The 17,144-nt window shown below is 38.7% G+C and overlaps 1 protein-coding gene across 8 annotated transcripts in view; it reads left to right on the top strand.

The window, feature by feature from the left end:
• Positions 1 to 5,517: 5,517 nt before the first annotated feature.
• The window catches only part of PWWP3A (PWWP domain containing 3A, DNA repair factor), a 29,584-nt gene continuing 17,957 nt past the window's right edge, over positions 5,518 to 17,144 (top strand). Inside the window, exons 1-6 of one of the 8 annotated variants that reach the window (XM_074304844.1) lie at positions 5,825 to 5,930; positions 6,468 to 6,521; positions 6,931 to 6,988; positions 7,451 to 7,542; positions 9,022 to 9,092; positions 10,883 to 11,845. In XM_074304844.1, the coding sequence (XP_074160945.1) occupies positions 6,932 to 6,988; positions 7,451 to 7,542; positions 9,022 to 9,092; positions 10,883 to 11,845 (1,183 nt within the window). In that variant the 5' untranslated portion in view covers positions 5,825 to 5,930; positions 6,468 to 6,521; position 6,931. Of the gene's footprint in view, positions 5,931 to 5,960; positions 6,715 to 6,871; positions 6,989 to 7,450; positions 7,543 to 9,021; positions 9,093 to 10,882; positions 11,846 to 17,144 lie in introns of those variants that run through there. The other 7 variants (XM_074304809.1, XM_074304801.1, XM_074304791.1 and 4 more) reach the window with 7 other exon arrangements.

The raw sequence follows: 17,144 nt of genomic DNA, 5'->3' as shown, positions 1-17,144 counted from the left end.
ACATCTTTATTTCTTACAGTTAAAAGAAGAGACATTCGAACACAGGCACAGAATAGTAGTGATGTGAAGGAGAAGCTCTTCCCCAACCAAGTTAGAGCATAGAAGTTTTGTGTTACAATCTTTGGAGAAGTCAAAAATCAATGAGATTAATGAAGGTATACAAGATGGAGAGATTTTAAGGAAAAAAAATCACACTGATAGCTTTTGTTTTCATATCACCTACATTTTCATACACGTCCCTTCCCCCATTCCTCCCCACACAGCTATCCTCAGAAACAAAGAACAAGATGGGAGGGGGTGGGGAAGCAGTTCAGCAAAACTAACCAATACATCAATCTGGACTGACGGTAAACACAATATTCCACACCCATTTTCCCTTGCTTCTGAAAAGGAGGACAAGAGGTGCCTTTTCTTATCTTTTCTTTGGGACCAAGTTTGATCCAATTACACAACGTTTTTGTTTTTGCCGATTTCCTCTCTTTTGCATTCTTGTTGCTTTCCTGGTTTTGCCTACTATATTTTTATATAAGTCGTCCTATGTTTCTTTATAAATTTATTGGGTGTGAGGTAGAATCTTAAGAGTTGTTTAGATTTTTATTTCTGTTATTATTAGTTATTGGAGCAGTCCTGTATATATAATCCTGTTAATAGTCCTTTTGAGATTAGGCATTGGGGATACCAAGTGAAATAGTCTATGCCCTTAAGGAGTTAATGTTGCAAAGGGATAGACAATGAACATATTTCATTTCTTTGTATATAATTGTTTATGTTAACTTTATATTTATGCTGTACACACACACACACACACACACACACACACACACACACACACACTTGCTGCCTGAAGCAGCTAGGTGGTGTAGTGGATAAAGTCCTGGGTCAGAAGTTAGGAAGACCTGAGTTCAAATACACAGACACTTACCATTTGTGTAACCTTAGGCAAGTTACTGAATCTTTGTCTACCTCAATTTCCTCAACTGTAAAAATAATAGTTCCGATCTTCCTGGGTTGCTGTAAGCAATAAATGGGATAATAATTGTAAAGGGCTTAGCAGAATACCTTGCACATAATAAATGCTTTATAAATAAATGTTAACTATCATTATTATAATATTTACCTGGCACACCACACTAAATTTCAAGTAGGGATTATTTTGTTCTAAAAGATTTGTTGATTGATTGATACACAAGGATATGCAAAGCTGATACAAGGTAATCTTTGAGGGTACTTTATTAACAGCTGAGGGGATCAGAAAAACTTCAGAAGATGGCGCTAGGGGTGAATGTTCCAGGCATGAGGATTAATGAAGAGATATAAAACTCCAAGATTACAAAGTTTAGGCAGTGCAGTTTAGTAGATGAGCTGTAGAAGGAATATTTGGAATATTTCAAGAAAAGGGTAAAATATTTAAAAATAAATGATTACAAGTTAAACAGGTCTTTCTCTATTCTTCCTGAAGGCAGCAAGGCTTCCATCGGGAAAGCAGCTTTCCGTGGTTCTTCAGGAGGATAATATCTAGTCTATCTGTTACTAGCTGCAATAATGTCAAACCCTCTAAAAACACAACAAAATAAGAAAACCTAAAACCCTTATTTAACTATAATTAAAATTACTCAGACTTGATGCTATAATTCATTTCCATTTCTCCAAAAACCTAGCGATACAACAGAATAGATTTTCAAAAACATGCACTCTATCTTTGAAGTTGCCTCTTTAGAGAAAAGACTCAAAGTCAAATTATTGATTCCCTCACACCTAAAATATTATTAATGAAAGAGCTATAGGGAATAATAAAAAGGTACTTAGATAACTATCACTGGAGCTGAAATGAGGACATGTACACCAAAAGTTTTTTGTTCCTTTCTAGGGATTCCACTTAGGAATTGGTCTATGTAAGTAAGTCAAGTTGCCATCTGTGATGGTACAACATGATGAGCTAGAAAAAGAACAAAAATGTTTCTTGTTGTAGGTGCATAGAAATGTAAGTGACCCAGGGAGAGTGGTGGGTTAGCGAAGTGTGTAGGAGAATGTCTGAAAATGAAGTCAGAAATAGAAAGGGTTTCCTACATTATTTATTTCATCTCCCTTCCTTCTATTTTACTTTCCTGCACCATGAACCAAAACCAAAGGTTTATTTTGTTTTGTAAAAGGTGCTTAAAGAAATTGTTAGATAGAACTGAAGCTGTATCTTCCAAAATGATTGAAATTGGAACATCAAAATATTCTCCAAATGGAATGTGGACCGGTATTTCATTGCACTCGAGTCCCTAATTAGGCCACAAGAGGATGCAACCTGAAACCTTGACCTCACCTTGGCCTTGTTAGCAACATGTTCTAACCAACTGATTTAACAGATTCAGACAGTCAGTAATGTACAAGGTGTTGTACAAATGTAAAATTAAGATACAACCCTGCCTGGTGGTTTTAGCATCTATGTTCACCAGACAAAATTCAAAAGCATGGGAAAAGGTGATAACTCAACTATCTGACTTCAGGGAAAAATGAGAATGGCATAATAGAAGGATGTCAAAAATATCCCTCAGGATGATACTAAGTCCCAAAAAAGGAGAAGAGAGTTAAGTAGTGATTAAGTCCTTTTCCTTTCTTGGACCTTAGTTTCCTCATCTGTAAAATAGAATCACAGAATCTGAAAGTTGAAAGGATCCTCAGCAACCATCTAATTCAAGCTATTCACAGAAGGAATGCCGATGTAACATACCCGACAAGTGGTTGGTCATCCATCCTTTGCTTGCAGACCTCCAAGGAGGGAGCTTTGAGGCAGCCCATTCCACTTTTGGACAGCTCCAACTGATAGAAAGTTTTTTTTTTTTTTTTTTTTTTTTTTCCTGATCTCAAGTCTAAATTGACCTCTTTATGCTTTCACAAATTGCTCTTGATTTTGACCTCTGGGGCCAAACAGAACAAACCTAATCCCTTCTCCACATGACAGTCTTTCAAGTAATTGAAGACAGATATCAAGGCTTCTCTTCTGGTTGCTAAACATCCCTGTTCTTCCCCATATTCTTCCTGTCCTTCTGGACACTCTCCAGTTTGTCTATCCTTTTTAAACGGTGGTGCCCAGAACTGAACACACTACTTCATTTGAGGTCTGAGGGCAGAGTAAAGTAGGCATTATATAGAACATCGTAAAAAGATTGGATTGGATAATTTCTAGGGCACCACCTCTGAGTGGTATGTTGCTAAAGCTTCAAGGCTTCTCCTGCATGTTAATCTAGTTGCAACAATTATCTGTCAATCGTGGAAAGAGCTTGGAATCAAAAGACCTGGGTTCAAATTTATACTCTTCTTACTGTGTAATCTTGGGTCAGAACAGAGAAATGGAGGTCTTGTTTCCCAGCCTAGTCCTTTTGCCTTTAGCAAATTATGCATTCAGCAGGAGCTTAGAGCCGCTGAATTAGCAAAGTGAGTCCTGGACACAGCAGCCTAACGATCATAGGATTTTAAAGCGGAAGGCATCGGTAAAAGCATCTAATTTAACTCTCATTCATCGATGAGGAAATTGAGGTGCCTGAGGTTAAATAATTGGGACTGTAAGTTAGAATACCAGGATTCTAAACTTGGCTGTTACCTTTTTGACTTCCCTGCTCAAAACCTCTATTTTTTTCATCTGTAAAATTAAAGGGTTGAACTAAGACGGTCTCTCAAGTCCAGATTCAACAGTAAATGCTTCAGATTTAAATTTGAAGATCTTTGGTCATGTCTTGCAATTATAATGGAAGGCACTCTGGATTTGGAGTTAGGGGACTTTGGTCTGAATCCCAAATCTGACAATAATTGGCTATGTCCCTCCATCTCTCTGACTGTCAGTTTCCTCTCTGTATAAAGGCAATAGACTGATGGGCTTTTCAAAGTCCCTTCTAGCTCTAAATCCTATGATGATCTTTCTGGGGAGGAGATGAGAAAAGTCATTATAAAATAGCTGGTGGGCTTTTGTTATTGACAATGATTCTTTTTTCAATGCAACAATATCACTTTTACATTCCAAAGACAGCCCAGAGTAGTCCCAAATCCCAAAACATCTTCCCCGGACTACTCAAGATGTTTAGCTTGAGGACTAGTGGAGTGGAAGGGGCCAAGTAGACTAAGGATTTGTGGAGAGGACTGAACCGGCTGAGACTGAAGTAATAAATCTGTTTCTCTTATAAATCTAGCAAGGAATTCAAGTTGCGAAAGGCCCTGGAGACTCGCTGTATTCTTCAGGAGCATGTGAGTGGCTCAGTCTCACTTACACTCTAACTCAGATTTATGTGGAGGGCCGGAGATTCTCCAGCAACCCAGAGAAGACGGGTTAGCATGTTAGCTCTTTCCCCGATTTGCAGACAGCCTGGGTTTAAATCTTATCACATATGTAAAATCTCAGGATTGGACTAGAAAGCCTCAGAGATCTCTTCATCTAAATCAGTAAGAAGGGAGGGAGCAAGGGAAGGCAGAAAATGAGAGAAATGAGGGACACCAGGGATATGGGAGCAAAGAAGATCGAGCCGGTTAACTAGCCCAGGTCCATAATATTTGTTAACAGAGAAAAAGGAAGAGACAAAGAGAAGAGACGTAGAAATGGGGAAAAAGAAACAGAGAGAGGGAGAGACAGAGACAGAAAGAGAGAGATAAAAGACATTCAGAGAGAAATGGAGACACAAAAGAGAAACACGAGAGAGAAAGGGGGAGGGAGGGAGGGATGGAGAAAGGCTAAGTGAGAAAGGAGATAGAGAGGGGAGGGAGGGGACAGAGACGGTGAGACAAAAACAGAGAGGGGAGAGAGGAAGGAGAGACATGAGACAGGGAGATGTTAAGAGATATTTAGAGACTGAGGCAGAGAAAAGACAAAAGTGAGAAAGAGAAAGTAGAGGAGAGACAGAGGGGAGGGGCAGAGATAGCAAGAGACAAAGAGAAAGGGGGAAGAGGAAGATGGAGAGACAAGTGAAGAGAGAAAGGAGAGAAAAAAGAGGGGAGACAGAGGAAAAGTGGGGGAGGAAGATGAGAAGTTCCCCCCAAAAAATGCAGGGGAGAGCTGATCACGTGCCCTCCCACCATAGTTGCTCCTCCAGCCAGGAAGGGGGAGGAGCGAGGTCTCGTGCAGCCACTCTTGCATAACCCAGATTCCCCGCCCCTCCTCCCAATCAGAGGGGAGCTAAAGGAAGAGGAGAAGGGGGAGGGCGAAGAGGAAAATGGGGGGAGGAGAAAGAAGGGGAGAGGGAGGGCAGGAAGGAGAGAGGGGAGGTTGGGTAAAGGAGGGAAGAAGAGAGAGAAACGGGGGGAGAGGGAAGCGGAAAGGGAGTGGGCGGAAAGAGAAAGAGACTGGGAGGGAAAAAGAGGGAGAAAGAGGAAAAGGCCTGGGGGGAGGGGCGGCAGTTGCCTCCGGCTCTATTTCGAGGTTGGCGGGAAACTTAGAGGGCGGGGCGTCTGGGCCGGGGCAGTTCGACCCGGTCCTTCCCCCGCGTATTGTGGCTGCAAACGGCGAGTGAGCGCATGCGCGTGCTCGGCTGTGCCGGGGTGGCGCGCAGCTTCACGCACCCTCAGTCTTTTTCAAGTTGGGGGTGACACAGATGTTATGGCGTCTAATTGTGAACTTTAGTCACTCCCAGGCACCGTCTGGGAGGCCCCCCTGAGAAGGGGAGACGCCTTTCCTCCTCCAACAGCGGCCAGGGTAGTGGCAAGATCGGGAAGCGAGAATGGGGGTAGGGAGCGCGGCCACGAGCTTCGCTCTTCTCCGGCCCCACCCCTCCCTTGGCCTCGCCCCTCTCTGGCCCTGCCCCGCCCAGGTCTGGCTCCTCGCCGGCTCCGCCCCTGCGCCTTCCCGCGCACATGCGCCCTGGGGCTCCCGGTATTTGTGGGAGGCCCGGGAACGGGAGGAATCCCGCGCTGCAGCTCGGCCTGCCCCCCCTCAGCCCGATGCCGGGGGTCCCACCGCGGTAAGAGGCTGGAGAAGTCTGGGCTGATCCACTTGGTCCCCCGCGCTGGGCCGAAAGAGAGCCCGAGGGCAGCCCCTTTCCTTCTGGACTTTTCGTGTAACCCATTCCTACAAATGGGGAAACTGAGGCCCAGAGGGGAGGCGGGGGTGGTCTGTCGACGGGAACTTCCGACGGATTCGGGCCCCTCATTTTACAGATGAGAAAACTGAGGCCCAGAGAAGGAGAGATGACTAGGGGCTGCTTTGTGTTAAATAGTTGAAGGAAGCCAGAGAAATTGTCAAAGTGGGAGGCCCTCACTTCCCTTACCTGGAGGAGGGGGTTCGGAATCACTGATATTAAAAGTTCCTGTTTTAGGGATTTGAGTGGGTGGCAGAAAATAGTTCAGGCACCCCAAGAGCTGCTTGGCGTAAACATTTCCCTACTCGGACTTCTGAGTTGGAAGCTGTTGATGTGTGTTTCCTACCTTCAAAGTCTCCCACCTCCCTCGCTTTTTTTTTTTTTTTTAATTCTGAAACAAAAGGGTCGTTTTATTTCCAGGCTTACCACAGCCAGGATTGAGACAATGAACAGACTGCAATTGTGAAAGTCGTGGTGAGATCCCCATTAACAAGTGCCTTATTTTTTTATTTCCTGTTTACTAACTCTAACCCCAAATCGTAGAAGACCTAAATACTTCCTGGATTTTTATTGGGTGGCTTTTCAGTGATGGCCCTCGGACTGTGGAAGTGTTTTAATCCGAAGCCGAGCTCACTTTTTTGTTTTAAGGAAGACAAAATCTACCCAGGTATCAATAGCTTTTCTAGACTTGGCTTTTGTACTGAATATCTCACTATAATTATCACAGAATTTGACTATCCTATTGAACTAACCTTGCCCTTAGCTAATGTCATTATTAAGTCAGTGGCAAAAAGACTTTACAGCTTTCCTGTTACTTGTTACAGGTTGCGCCCTCAGACCTCCAAGTAGTTCAACCTTACTGAAATTTCACATTCGTTTTCAGCATGATGGATACTCAGTATGTCCTCTGCAGATGGAAAAAACGTTTATTGCCGGCAAAGGTGACAAGCTGTTATTATTATTATTTTTTAATAATTTGAAGAATTAAAGATGACTTTTTGGTGACACGTAATATCTCCATCAGCTGTTAAAAGCAGTGCTTACGATTCACTTTAGCAAAATGATTGTGCTGGATCGTTTGCCTCCTGGAAAACATTGGCATAAAGTTCTTATTGGTAAACTTGTCCCAGACAGCTTCAGGCACTGTTTTAAAATCTTGCATTTTGCTTACATTTTTAAGGGAGCTGAGACAGCTATGTGAAGGCTCAGTAAATTAGGATTATAATTCATGAGGAAATAGCCTTAAACAATATCTCAGGAACAGGCAGATTTTTTCCTCCTCTTCCTTGTTGTGTTTTTCATTTCATGTGACCATACTATAATCTGTTTTGGAGAACTATTCATCTTCTCAAAAACAAACTGATAACAGATGCTTTTTTTTTTTTTTTTTTTTTTAAACTTAGGTTTTGCCCCAGACAGGACTCTCCAGAAGACAACATGTTCAGAAAAGGAGATCAGCCTTTTTAAATGTTGAAATACTGAGTCTAGATAAAAAGTTAAGTATTGCTTCTTTTCTTCCTACAGGTGTGTCTTTTGTCAAAAAAAAAAAAAAAAAAAAAAAAGGAAACAATGTCTTTTTTTTTTTTTTTTTTTTTTTTCTAAAAATTACTAGAGAAAATAGGTATATTTTATATAGAAGGCCTTTTGTGTAATCTGATGGAACAACACTGGAGAAATCAAATAAAAATTACCCATAGATAAAGCTTACCTAAAATAAATGATCTCTTGTCAGTTTTGAAAGAACTATGTTCATTTTCACAAATCTGTTTTGTCTAATCTTTTGAAAGGTTTGAATCTTACAAAATGAGAAACTGCAATTTAATATTAATAAGAAATGTTAGCTTACAGGCTAAATCATCTACTATTTTTTTTAATATCCATTAATGGGAAAAATTTAACATTTATATAGTGCTTTAAAGTTTATAAAGTACTTTATATCCTTATTTAAGAAATAAAAATTTCTGTATTGTATTGGAATACATTTTCCTTTTATGTTCAAAGTTGTAGGTTGATCTAATAAATTATAAGACTTGAAACAAAAACAAAGCCTCATTTTGTCTACAACTTGAGAGCAGTGGAAAGCTGTGTACTCCATCCTGGGGATAAACATTTTAGGAATAGTTTCTCAAACTATTTTTTATGTTTGAGGCTAAGCTCGGTTGCCTTTTCTGCACTGTAAGCTCCCTAGCTTTGGAGCTGATATTTTCACCGGAGGAGAAAGGGAGCTAATTGAATACTCAGATTTCATACAACAGTTATTTCACAGAAGCATTTTGATACATTGTGTTTTGGGAAGAGTACTGGATTTGGAGTCAGCCTGGGTTCACGTTCCACTACTATCTCTTGCTACCTGAGAGACTTTTGCATGATTGTTAACCTCACTTGAGACTTTATATCCTCTTTTATCTGTAAATAAGCTGTCTGTGAGTGTCTGTAATCTTGCTATAGCAAACTTGATGAACTCCAAGCAATTTCCTATTTATAATTTTATTCTTCTGGAACACTTAATTGTTTCCTTACCTCTAACGAATTAATAACATTAAGTAGGGCATACCTGTATTTTAGTTTAAAAGGCAGGAGCACCAATCCTTGTAGCTCCTGCTGGGCTATAAACAGATGATTTCCTAGTTAGCATTCTTTTCAGAAACAGTGATAATATCACAAACTATTTCCATAAAGAAAATTTAAGTAAGATTTATCTTATATAAACCAATTAGAATTTATTTGGCTCTGAAATCAGGGTAGTTTCTCCTTTGTTAAAAGATAGACCAGGTGTAAAAGTCTTAATAGCTCATTAACACCAGCTTTTGGCATTTAATTTAAGGGGATGTGTGTGTATGAGTTTTGATTTAAGGAAGAGCATATGTTTTTATTTTCTCTCATGTTCCATTGCCGTATCTTTTTCACCCCCAGTTATTATTTGAAAATGTTCTCATGGTGATAGTGGGTAATATATGACTTCTTTTCTCCGCAGAATTAAAGTAAAGAAGACAGAAACCAAGATTCTAAAGAAATCTCAGATAGAAGAGATCGCTGCGGAATTTAGTAAGAAACTATATTGATGAAAATGTCATTTTAATGAAATAAGAGATTTCTGTTTGGAAGAATTGTAAAAATTTGGCATTTAAAACATGTTAGTTACAGTCTTGAAGAGCTAGGGTCCTTGCTCTAGCCCTTCCTTCCCATGCTTTCTCTTGGAGCCCACCTTGGATTCTCCTCTAAGGAAGGAGATTGTTGGTATATCTAGTGATCAACCTCTGGGATCTCTGGGGTTGTGAATGGTTATCTCCTTGTATGTGCAATGTCTTTCTGCTCTACTCTGACTACAGAAATCTAGGACAGCTGCTGTAGGCTGAATCTCTCCTGGTCACTGCTCTTCAGGCCGGAGAATCTACCATTGTTTTTTAATTATTTTCAAAAAATTCTTAATGAAAGAAACTGCATTGTTAAGATAACATTCAAAATGAAAGCATTTAAGTGATAACAGTGTAGTTTCTGAATTTGTTAAGGAAAAATTTCCTCATTTACCAAAAAAAAAAAAATAGTGGAAGATTTCAATACTCCCACTGAACTGTAAATCAGACAAAAGAAAGAAATTAGACTACAGGCTTAGTGTTAAAACTGGATTTTATAGACATCGAATAATGAGCTAGACATAAAAGGAAGGAAATACATGTTTTTCAGAATATCCATAGGACATTTGTAAAATTTGATCATGTGACTCCTGGTCACAAATCTTGTAGATTAATTTGGGCAAAAAATTTTAAGCTGTATTTTTGGGTTACAGTACAATAAAAAATGGGTCTAAATATGTGGCAGAGCAATATATGTTGTAGATTTAACTAGTATCCAGTATTATTTAAACTGAGAACATAGTATTAGGCACAGGGTTAGTTCAGGGGGGAAAAAATGTTCCCTTCCCCCACCCCCATGAGGATTTAACATTTCGTAAGGTAGAAAGGTCATATACACCGCTTGAGAACATATACAGTAGCAACATGCTTACACAAGATATATCCTGCTTTAAGCAAACCCAGGGATGAAATCAGAATTTGCACACAGACAAATAAGGGATGATTATTCATTTTACAAAGAATGCTTTGCTGTGCTAGAATATTTAGTATTAGACTTCTTTAAAAATGGAGTTCTCTGCTAAGACTGTTTAAACATTTTCTATGGCATAGATAAGATATACCCGTATATAATAGTTATGAGAGTTGTATCTGTCATACCCCCAGACTTTTCATCTCTGAAGGATTGCAGTGCCTAACATATTATTGATAACATATTTCTGGAAAATTAAATATTAAAACAAGGAGAAAATATTTTGATTGATGTTTGAATCATCTTGTTAGCATAAATAGCACAATGTCCTGTCAAAAAAAAAAAAAAAGCACAATCAATGGCACCACTTCTGAGATAATTGTTCTGTTTTTTTTAATGTCTTTAAAAATAGCCTTGAAAAGGATAAAATATTATATATCCACAAAATATTTTTATCAGTTTGCACAGATATTTAGAATAAATTATCAGTATCCTTTTCTATTTAGTGGGCATTAATTATTTGGACACATTCTGTGGTTATCAGTTGTAGTTTGAAGGAATTTGTATTTTTATCCAAGACAGGTAATAATTTGTTTATTTTCAAATAAGATTTGGGCATGTTGGCTCTTTAAATAATTGTGCTTTTATTTATTTTTTAAAATTACATTCAGCCAGTAGTTTAAATCACCAGCTTTCCTATGCTTGTAAACCATCACTATGTGATAGACATCATAAAAATGTTTATGTTTTCAGTAAAAATTACAGTGTCGATTATTTCACATATATTTTAGCTACCCAGGTTGAAATAAAAACTACACCTAAGGAAGAACTGATTTACAGACGATCACTTAAATTCGGGCTGGATGTTTTGAGTCAGAAAGCAGATGCCATTCAAGCAAACTCTTTGAGCAAAAGTCTAACTACTCCCGTACTTCACAAAGTGAAACAAACAAGACCTGCACATGCTGTCTCTGAATCTGACTCGTCACCTTTTGTCTGTGAAGAAGTGGTAGGAGGGTCTGGGCCCTTTAAGAAAGAAAATGTATTAGAGAGGTTGTCCAGTTCCCCCATTGAAGAAAATAAATGCAAAAAGGGTTTGAAGAGGTCTGTTAGAATTTATGGTAACAAAACAGAGCCCTTGGCCTCTCCAGCTAGAAATATTTTTGGCACTCAAAAGCTGCAGCATCAGAAATCTGAAATTCCTAAGTCTCGGTCCAGAACTGGGAAAAAACAGAAACAAAAGAAAGATGATTCATCACAAAACTTACAACTGAACCTTAAGAAGAAATTGGAAATAAAGGATAGTGGAAAGAAAGTCAGGAAAAGGCCAAGGATCTCAAACAGGTATTCGTCACCTTTTAATGCTAGAGAAGAAGATGATTCAAATACTGAACTTGGAGAACTCAGTCCAGTTTTGTCATCTAGTAATTCCATCCATTTGATGGCTTTGGAAGCAAAGGAAAGTAGCTTTAGCCGAAAAGCATTGGACTTTTCTACCAACCATTCCTTTGTGGAATCAGAGTGTGAAAATGAACTTGGCAAAATGCCTTCACTGAAGTACTGTAAAGTTTTAAATGGCATTAAACAGTCATCAGTTTCCGAATGCCATTGTTTGGAGCCAGAAGAGATGGGGCTATGCACCAATGGATCTGACACTCCCTCGGGTGTCTCTAATTGCAGCTTGGTTTGCCCAAACTATTTTGCACCTAAAACGAGAACTCTTAAGCTTCCAGATTTTGAGGACGATGAAGAAGGTAAAAGCTTATAACTGGGGAAGTTTGACTTACTTATGATTTCAAATAGTTCATAATTACTTTAGGGTGATCTGTATCTGTGGGGCATGATGGGTGAGTACCAGAAACTCTTAAATTCAATCCCCATTCTTATTTGCTAATGGCCATTCATTTTAGAAATAGGCACAATTCATTTTGGCTGTTGAAAGTGGTCCAGTGTCCTTTATCAAACTAGTGGTTATAATGGACTAGTAGGATTCTTAAATTTTTTATTATGTTCTTAGTTCAGTGGGATATGTTGCTTCTACTTGTATTATAGTATTTTCCCCACACACTTTTTTTGGGAAAGGAATACAAGAAAAATTACACTTGTATGATTTAAAAGGGGAGAGGAAAGATATCAGGTTTATTGATTGTATGCTTTGTAATTAGATGTTATAATGAATAGTTGTTATATTGCATTTAATCTTAAATTTGGAATTGCTCCTTTCCCTTGTCATTGGTAAATGTGACTTCTTTTTTTTTTTCACATCAACTAAGCATAACAGGAACCTGAGGAGTGATTTACCCACTTCTTAAAAGGTGATTATTCTTAGATTCAAAAAGCTTGTTCAGGTATGGGTTGAATTCTATGATACTGTGACTGCTTGGTTTGTTAAGCATCCTGGACTTGAAGCTTATGATGGCATCTCACTGTATAGTTAAGTATTTTAGGAGAGAAAAAAAAAAATCACATTTAATAGTTTTTATCTTTGTTGAATTATTTGTAAATAGACTAAAATGAACCTCATTTTTGTCATCTGCAAAATGAGGGGCTTAGATTAGGTGATTAAGAGACATGAATTCTGAATTTATAGCTTCACTCTTCCACTCAACCTAGGTGACTTTGCCAAGTCCTCTTCTTTTTGTCCCTTTGGGCAAAAGCCCTCTGGGCTTCTGATTTCTCCTCTTTAAAAAATAAGGGAGAAGGACTAGGGGATCAAGCTCTCTTTCAGCTCTAAATCCTATGATCAGGGAAGAGATGATCAGAAGAGTATAAGGAAGTCAGTAAGTGTAGAGTTTTTTCATAGTAACTTGTGGACTGGGAAACATTGGCCAGATACTGACATTTGGGAGATGTTGGTCTAGATCATTGGTGTCAAATTCATATAGAAATGGAAGCTGTAAACCTGTCCATTAGGATCCCTGCAAGCTGCATACTGACTTAAAATTTAATGCTATCTATGTTTTATTGTATTTTTGTTTATTTTGTTAGCTATTTCCCAGTTGCATTTTAATCTGGTTGAGGCAGCACTTGGGGCTTTGTGTTTGACACCTCTGATGCAGGTAATCCACTTCCAAATTGGAAGGATTCCTTCTCTTTTCATTCACTGTACCACTCTCTGAAAAACAGAGCCATGATATCATGGCCCTATAGTTGAATATTATTGTATAGCTTTGGAGCTTGGCCTATCACATTTGGAGCCATGAGATCATGGATTTAGAGCTAGAAGGGACTTCAAAAGCTCTAGCCCATCTCTCATATTATAAAGAGGAAAATGAAGCCCAGTGTAATTGTGACTTGCCCAAGGTCACACGGGCTAAAAGTATCAGCAAAGGTGAAATTTGAACCCAAGTCTTCTGACTCTGGAATCATGTCCTTTTCACTGTAGCAAAGAATGCCAGAGATAGTATATAAATAAGCACATCTAGATCAAGGTTATTTTCTCACATATATAATTTCAGGAATGTCCTACCTAAAGGTCATGCATTGATTCCTGGAAAATAGGACTCTATGTGAAACAAACTCAAAATACAATTACTTTTATAGCACAGTGATACTTTTCCTGGGTGGCCAAAATTCAGAGTAGACACCTGAGACTAATTGGGCTGTGTAGGTTGAGCACATTTGGATATAATAAATAGACCTGAGGACAGGAGACCTGATAGATGAAGTTATCAGAGGCACCTATGAGATTTATGGCTAGCAGCCAACAGAATTGGGGGGAGAGGGAGGGAGGAGAGGGACTGTATCAAGGATAAGAAACTGGGAAAAAGGAAATGTCTTTTCATCCCTGGGAATTCCTTCACCTCTTAAGATTAGCTATGATGAAAAATATCAGATGAGTTTGAACGATGTTTTGGATAGTTTCCCTTCTCAGAAAATGTTTCCCACCTCTGGGGAAGGTTTCCCAGCCTCCCAGAGGAAAGAACAATGGGAAAAGGGATGTAGCACAGTAGAGTGCAGAAAGCAGTGTTTGCAGCCAGGGACTTGGGTACAAATATTGCTTCTGACATTCACCTATCACATCCTGAGGCCTCAGTTTCATTGGTAAAATGAGGTGTTAGGATTTGATGATCTGGTCCCTTCCATATTGATGTCTGTGGTCCTTTGAAAAGTATTGAACCCTCGGGTTTTGTGTTAAAGGGAGTAGATTATCGATTAAAGCTAAAGCTTGAGCTCAGAAGCCCAATTCTCCTTTCCTCCTACTTTGAGACTTAGAGTGGCCAGTAACTTTGAATTTGTGGGTGTGAGACTACTACAAAGTTTGTAAAAACCTCAAGACTATTTTCTATTTCACATAGGACTAGGTAAAGCGATTTATCTGATACGTTGTTATGAGTAGGGCTGGTACGGATGAAAATATAGCTAAATGGCTAAAATACTGAACATCTCTCTGTTTTAGTGTTTTAGCAGTCCAAATGAAGAACAAAAGTTCAAATTGAGGTCTCACACTGAGCTAGGAATTAGTTGACAAAGGTATTTAGGAAAAATACTAGTACTGGATATATCTAGAAGTAGAAGTCATATGTATAAAGTTTGGGTGCATGATATGGATCAAGTGTGTGGATAGTTTAGGTCTTGGTTAGAATGTATACCTATGAAATAATACTGGCAAAGGGATTTTGTATAAGAGGTGTCTCTCTAGATTACTAATGACTATTGATTTAAAGCTTTTGCTTTGTAATGAATAGAACATGCTGGACTTAGGAAGTTCAAATTCCATTTCAGACACTAGCTTTGTGACCATGGTCAAATCACTTAAGCGCTCTGAGCTTCAATTTCCTCAGCTGTCTTTTAGACATTTAGAACTGGATGCCTTGTAGGCAACTCAAATACAAAAGGGGACTCATTGTTCTCCCTCCCCCCCCCCAAAAAAATCCACCCCACTTCTGAGCTTTTGTATTGCTGCTGAAAGCATCAGCATCTTTCCAATAACTTGGGTTCAGAACTCAATGTCATTTTCAACGGCTTACTCTCACTCACCTCACATTACTGAATGTTGTAATGCTGAATCTTGAAATTTCTTTCTTAACAGTATCTTATACACATGACTTTTTTTCCAGTCATGTGACCACAACCCTAATTATAGAGCCTTCCTCACTTTTTTCATGTTTTTATTTTTATTTTTCTTAAATAAATTTTTTATTTTCAAATATATATACAAAGATACTTTTCAACATTTACCCTTGCAAAACCTTGTGTTCCAAATTTTCCTCCTTCCCTCCTCCCCACCCCTTCCCCTAAACAGCAAGTAATCCAATATATATTGAACATGTGCAATTCTTCTATACATATTTCTACATTTATTCTCACTTCTCTCTTGAACTATTCTAATAGCCTCCTTTGGTTTACGCGTATAGAGAATTCCAGGGTAAGAAAACTCCCTCCATCAATGTCGGCATCTGCTACTTAAAGTCTTAGAATGTTGCTTAAAGCACTGAAAAGTTGTCTAGGTTGCAGCCAGGATATGTCAAAAGTGGAATTTGAACACAGGTTTTACTGCTTGTAGGATCAAATATACGTTCTTTAGTATTTAAGTATTGGCCCATAATTGGTCTTTTAATAAATGCTTGTTGATTCACAATCTGGGCCTTTCTTGCCTTTCAAGACTGCTTATTCCTTTGGCTTTATTGTTGTTCATTATCCAGTTTGATGTTGCGACTCCTGTTCCTGTTCTGTGCACTAGCAGTTCCCTCAACCTAGAATCCCATCCTTCCTCACTTTTATCTTTTGCCTTGGTCTCCTTCAAAACTTAGCTCAAATGCTACCTTTGACATCTCTCTCGGCTCCCCTCCAAGGTTACCTGCTATCTGATAGGTATGTGTCTGGTGTTTAGGTATATGTAGATAGACACACAATGTAATATCAATATGTGCACATCTTTTCTCTCCCATTGGAAAGTAAGCTCATTGAGAGTAGAAGTGGTTTCTCTTCTATTTATGTCTTCGCTTCTTAGCATAGTTCCTGACACATAGGATCTGCTTAATGAATGTTTATTCATTAAGTTGATTATGATAATGAATCCTGTAGAACATATATTGGCTTGTTGGTTTGAGAGTTGGCTTCTAGATTGCTGTCTGTGGAATCTTGGGCAGTTCTTGCAATATATTGTAAGGGATTTGCCTAAATGGGAGTTTCCTTTGTAGTCAATAAACAAATGTGTACTATGTGCTGAACACTAGGGACCCAGAGAAAGCAAGGCCCTGTCCTGAAGGAGGAGAAACAGTGTGCTTTTAATGATTATAAATCAAGTACAAGATAACACTTGGAAGAATCAGGAAAGACCTAATATGGAAGGTAGACCTTAAATATTAAAATAAAACATGGGTTTTTGAGAAATAGTTTTAGGCATGAAGATGGATTTGGAGGGAATTAGCATTTAGTAAGCATCTACTTTGTGCTAGGTACTGAACTTTTACAAATATTATTTCATTGGATCCTCAATGCAATTCTGGGAAGTAGGTACTATTATCATTCCCATTTTACAAATAAGGAAACTGAGTCAGGCAAAGGTGAATTGACTTTTCCAGGGTCACATAGCTACTGAGTGTCTAAGGCTGAATTTTAACTCAGCCTTTGGGGGTCCAGGTCCAGTGCTCTATTTCACCACTGAGCTGCTTTTATATGGGAGATGGACTGTCCTGTACGTGAGGAATGGCAAGAGCAGTTTTGACTGTACACTCATATGAATATATGGAATGAGGAACGTGTGATAAAATGTGTAATAGGGAAAAGAGGAAGTGTAACATGGTCAGATCTATAAGATCTATTAGAAAATCTATTAGAAAAATCACTTGGATAACTTTCTGTAGAGTGGAGTGATTCGGGAATAAATTTTAGGCAGAGAGGCCTCCTGCAATAAAGAGGCAATGATGATCTAAATTGGAGAAGAGAGAAGGAAGCATGTGGAGATAGAAATGACAGCATTTGGCAACTAAATATTCAGGGTTGAGCAGGAAGAATTGAAGATAGCACCACAGTTGTGAACTTGGGCGACTGAAAGGAAGGTGGTACTCTTGATAACAATAATTAAAGTTTGGAAGAGAAGGATGAATT

The sequence above is a fragment of the Sminthopsis crassicaudata genome, chromosome 1 (genome assembly GCF_048593235.1).
Source record: "Sminthopsis crassicaudata isolate SCR6 chromosome 1, ASM4859323v1, whole genome shotgun sequence".
Taxonomy (NCBI): Eukaryota; Metazoa; Chordata; class Mammalia; order Dasyuromorphia; family Dasyuridae; genus Sminthopsis; species Sminthopsis crassicaudata.
The sequence above is the reverse complement of the archived record's forward strand: the minus strand, read 5'-3'. Positions and strand labels throughout refer to the sequence as shown.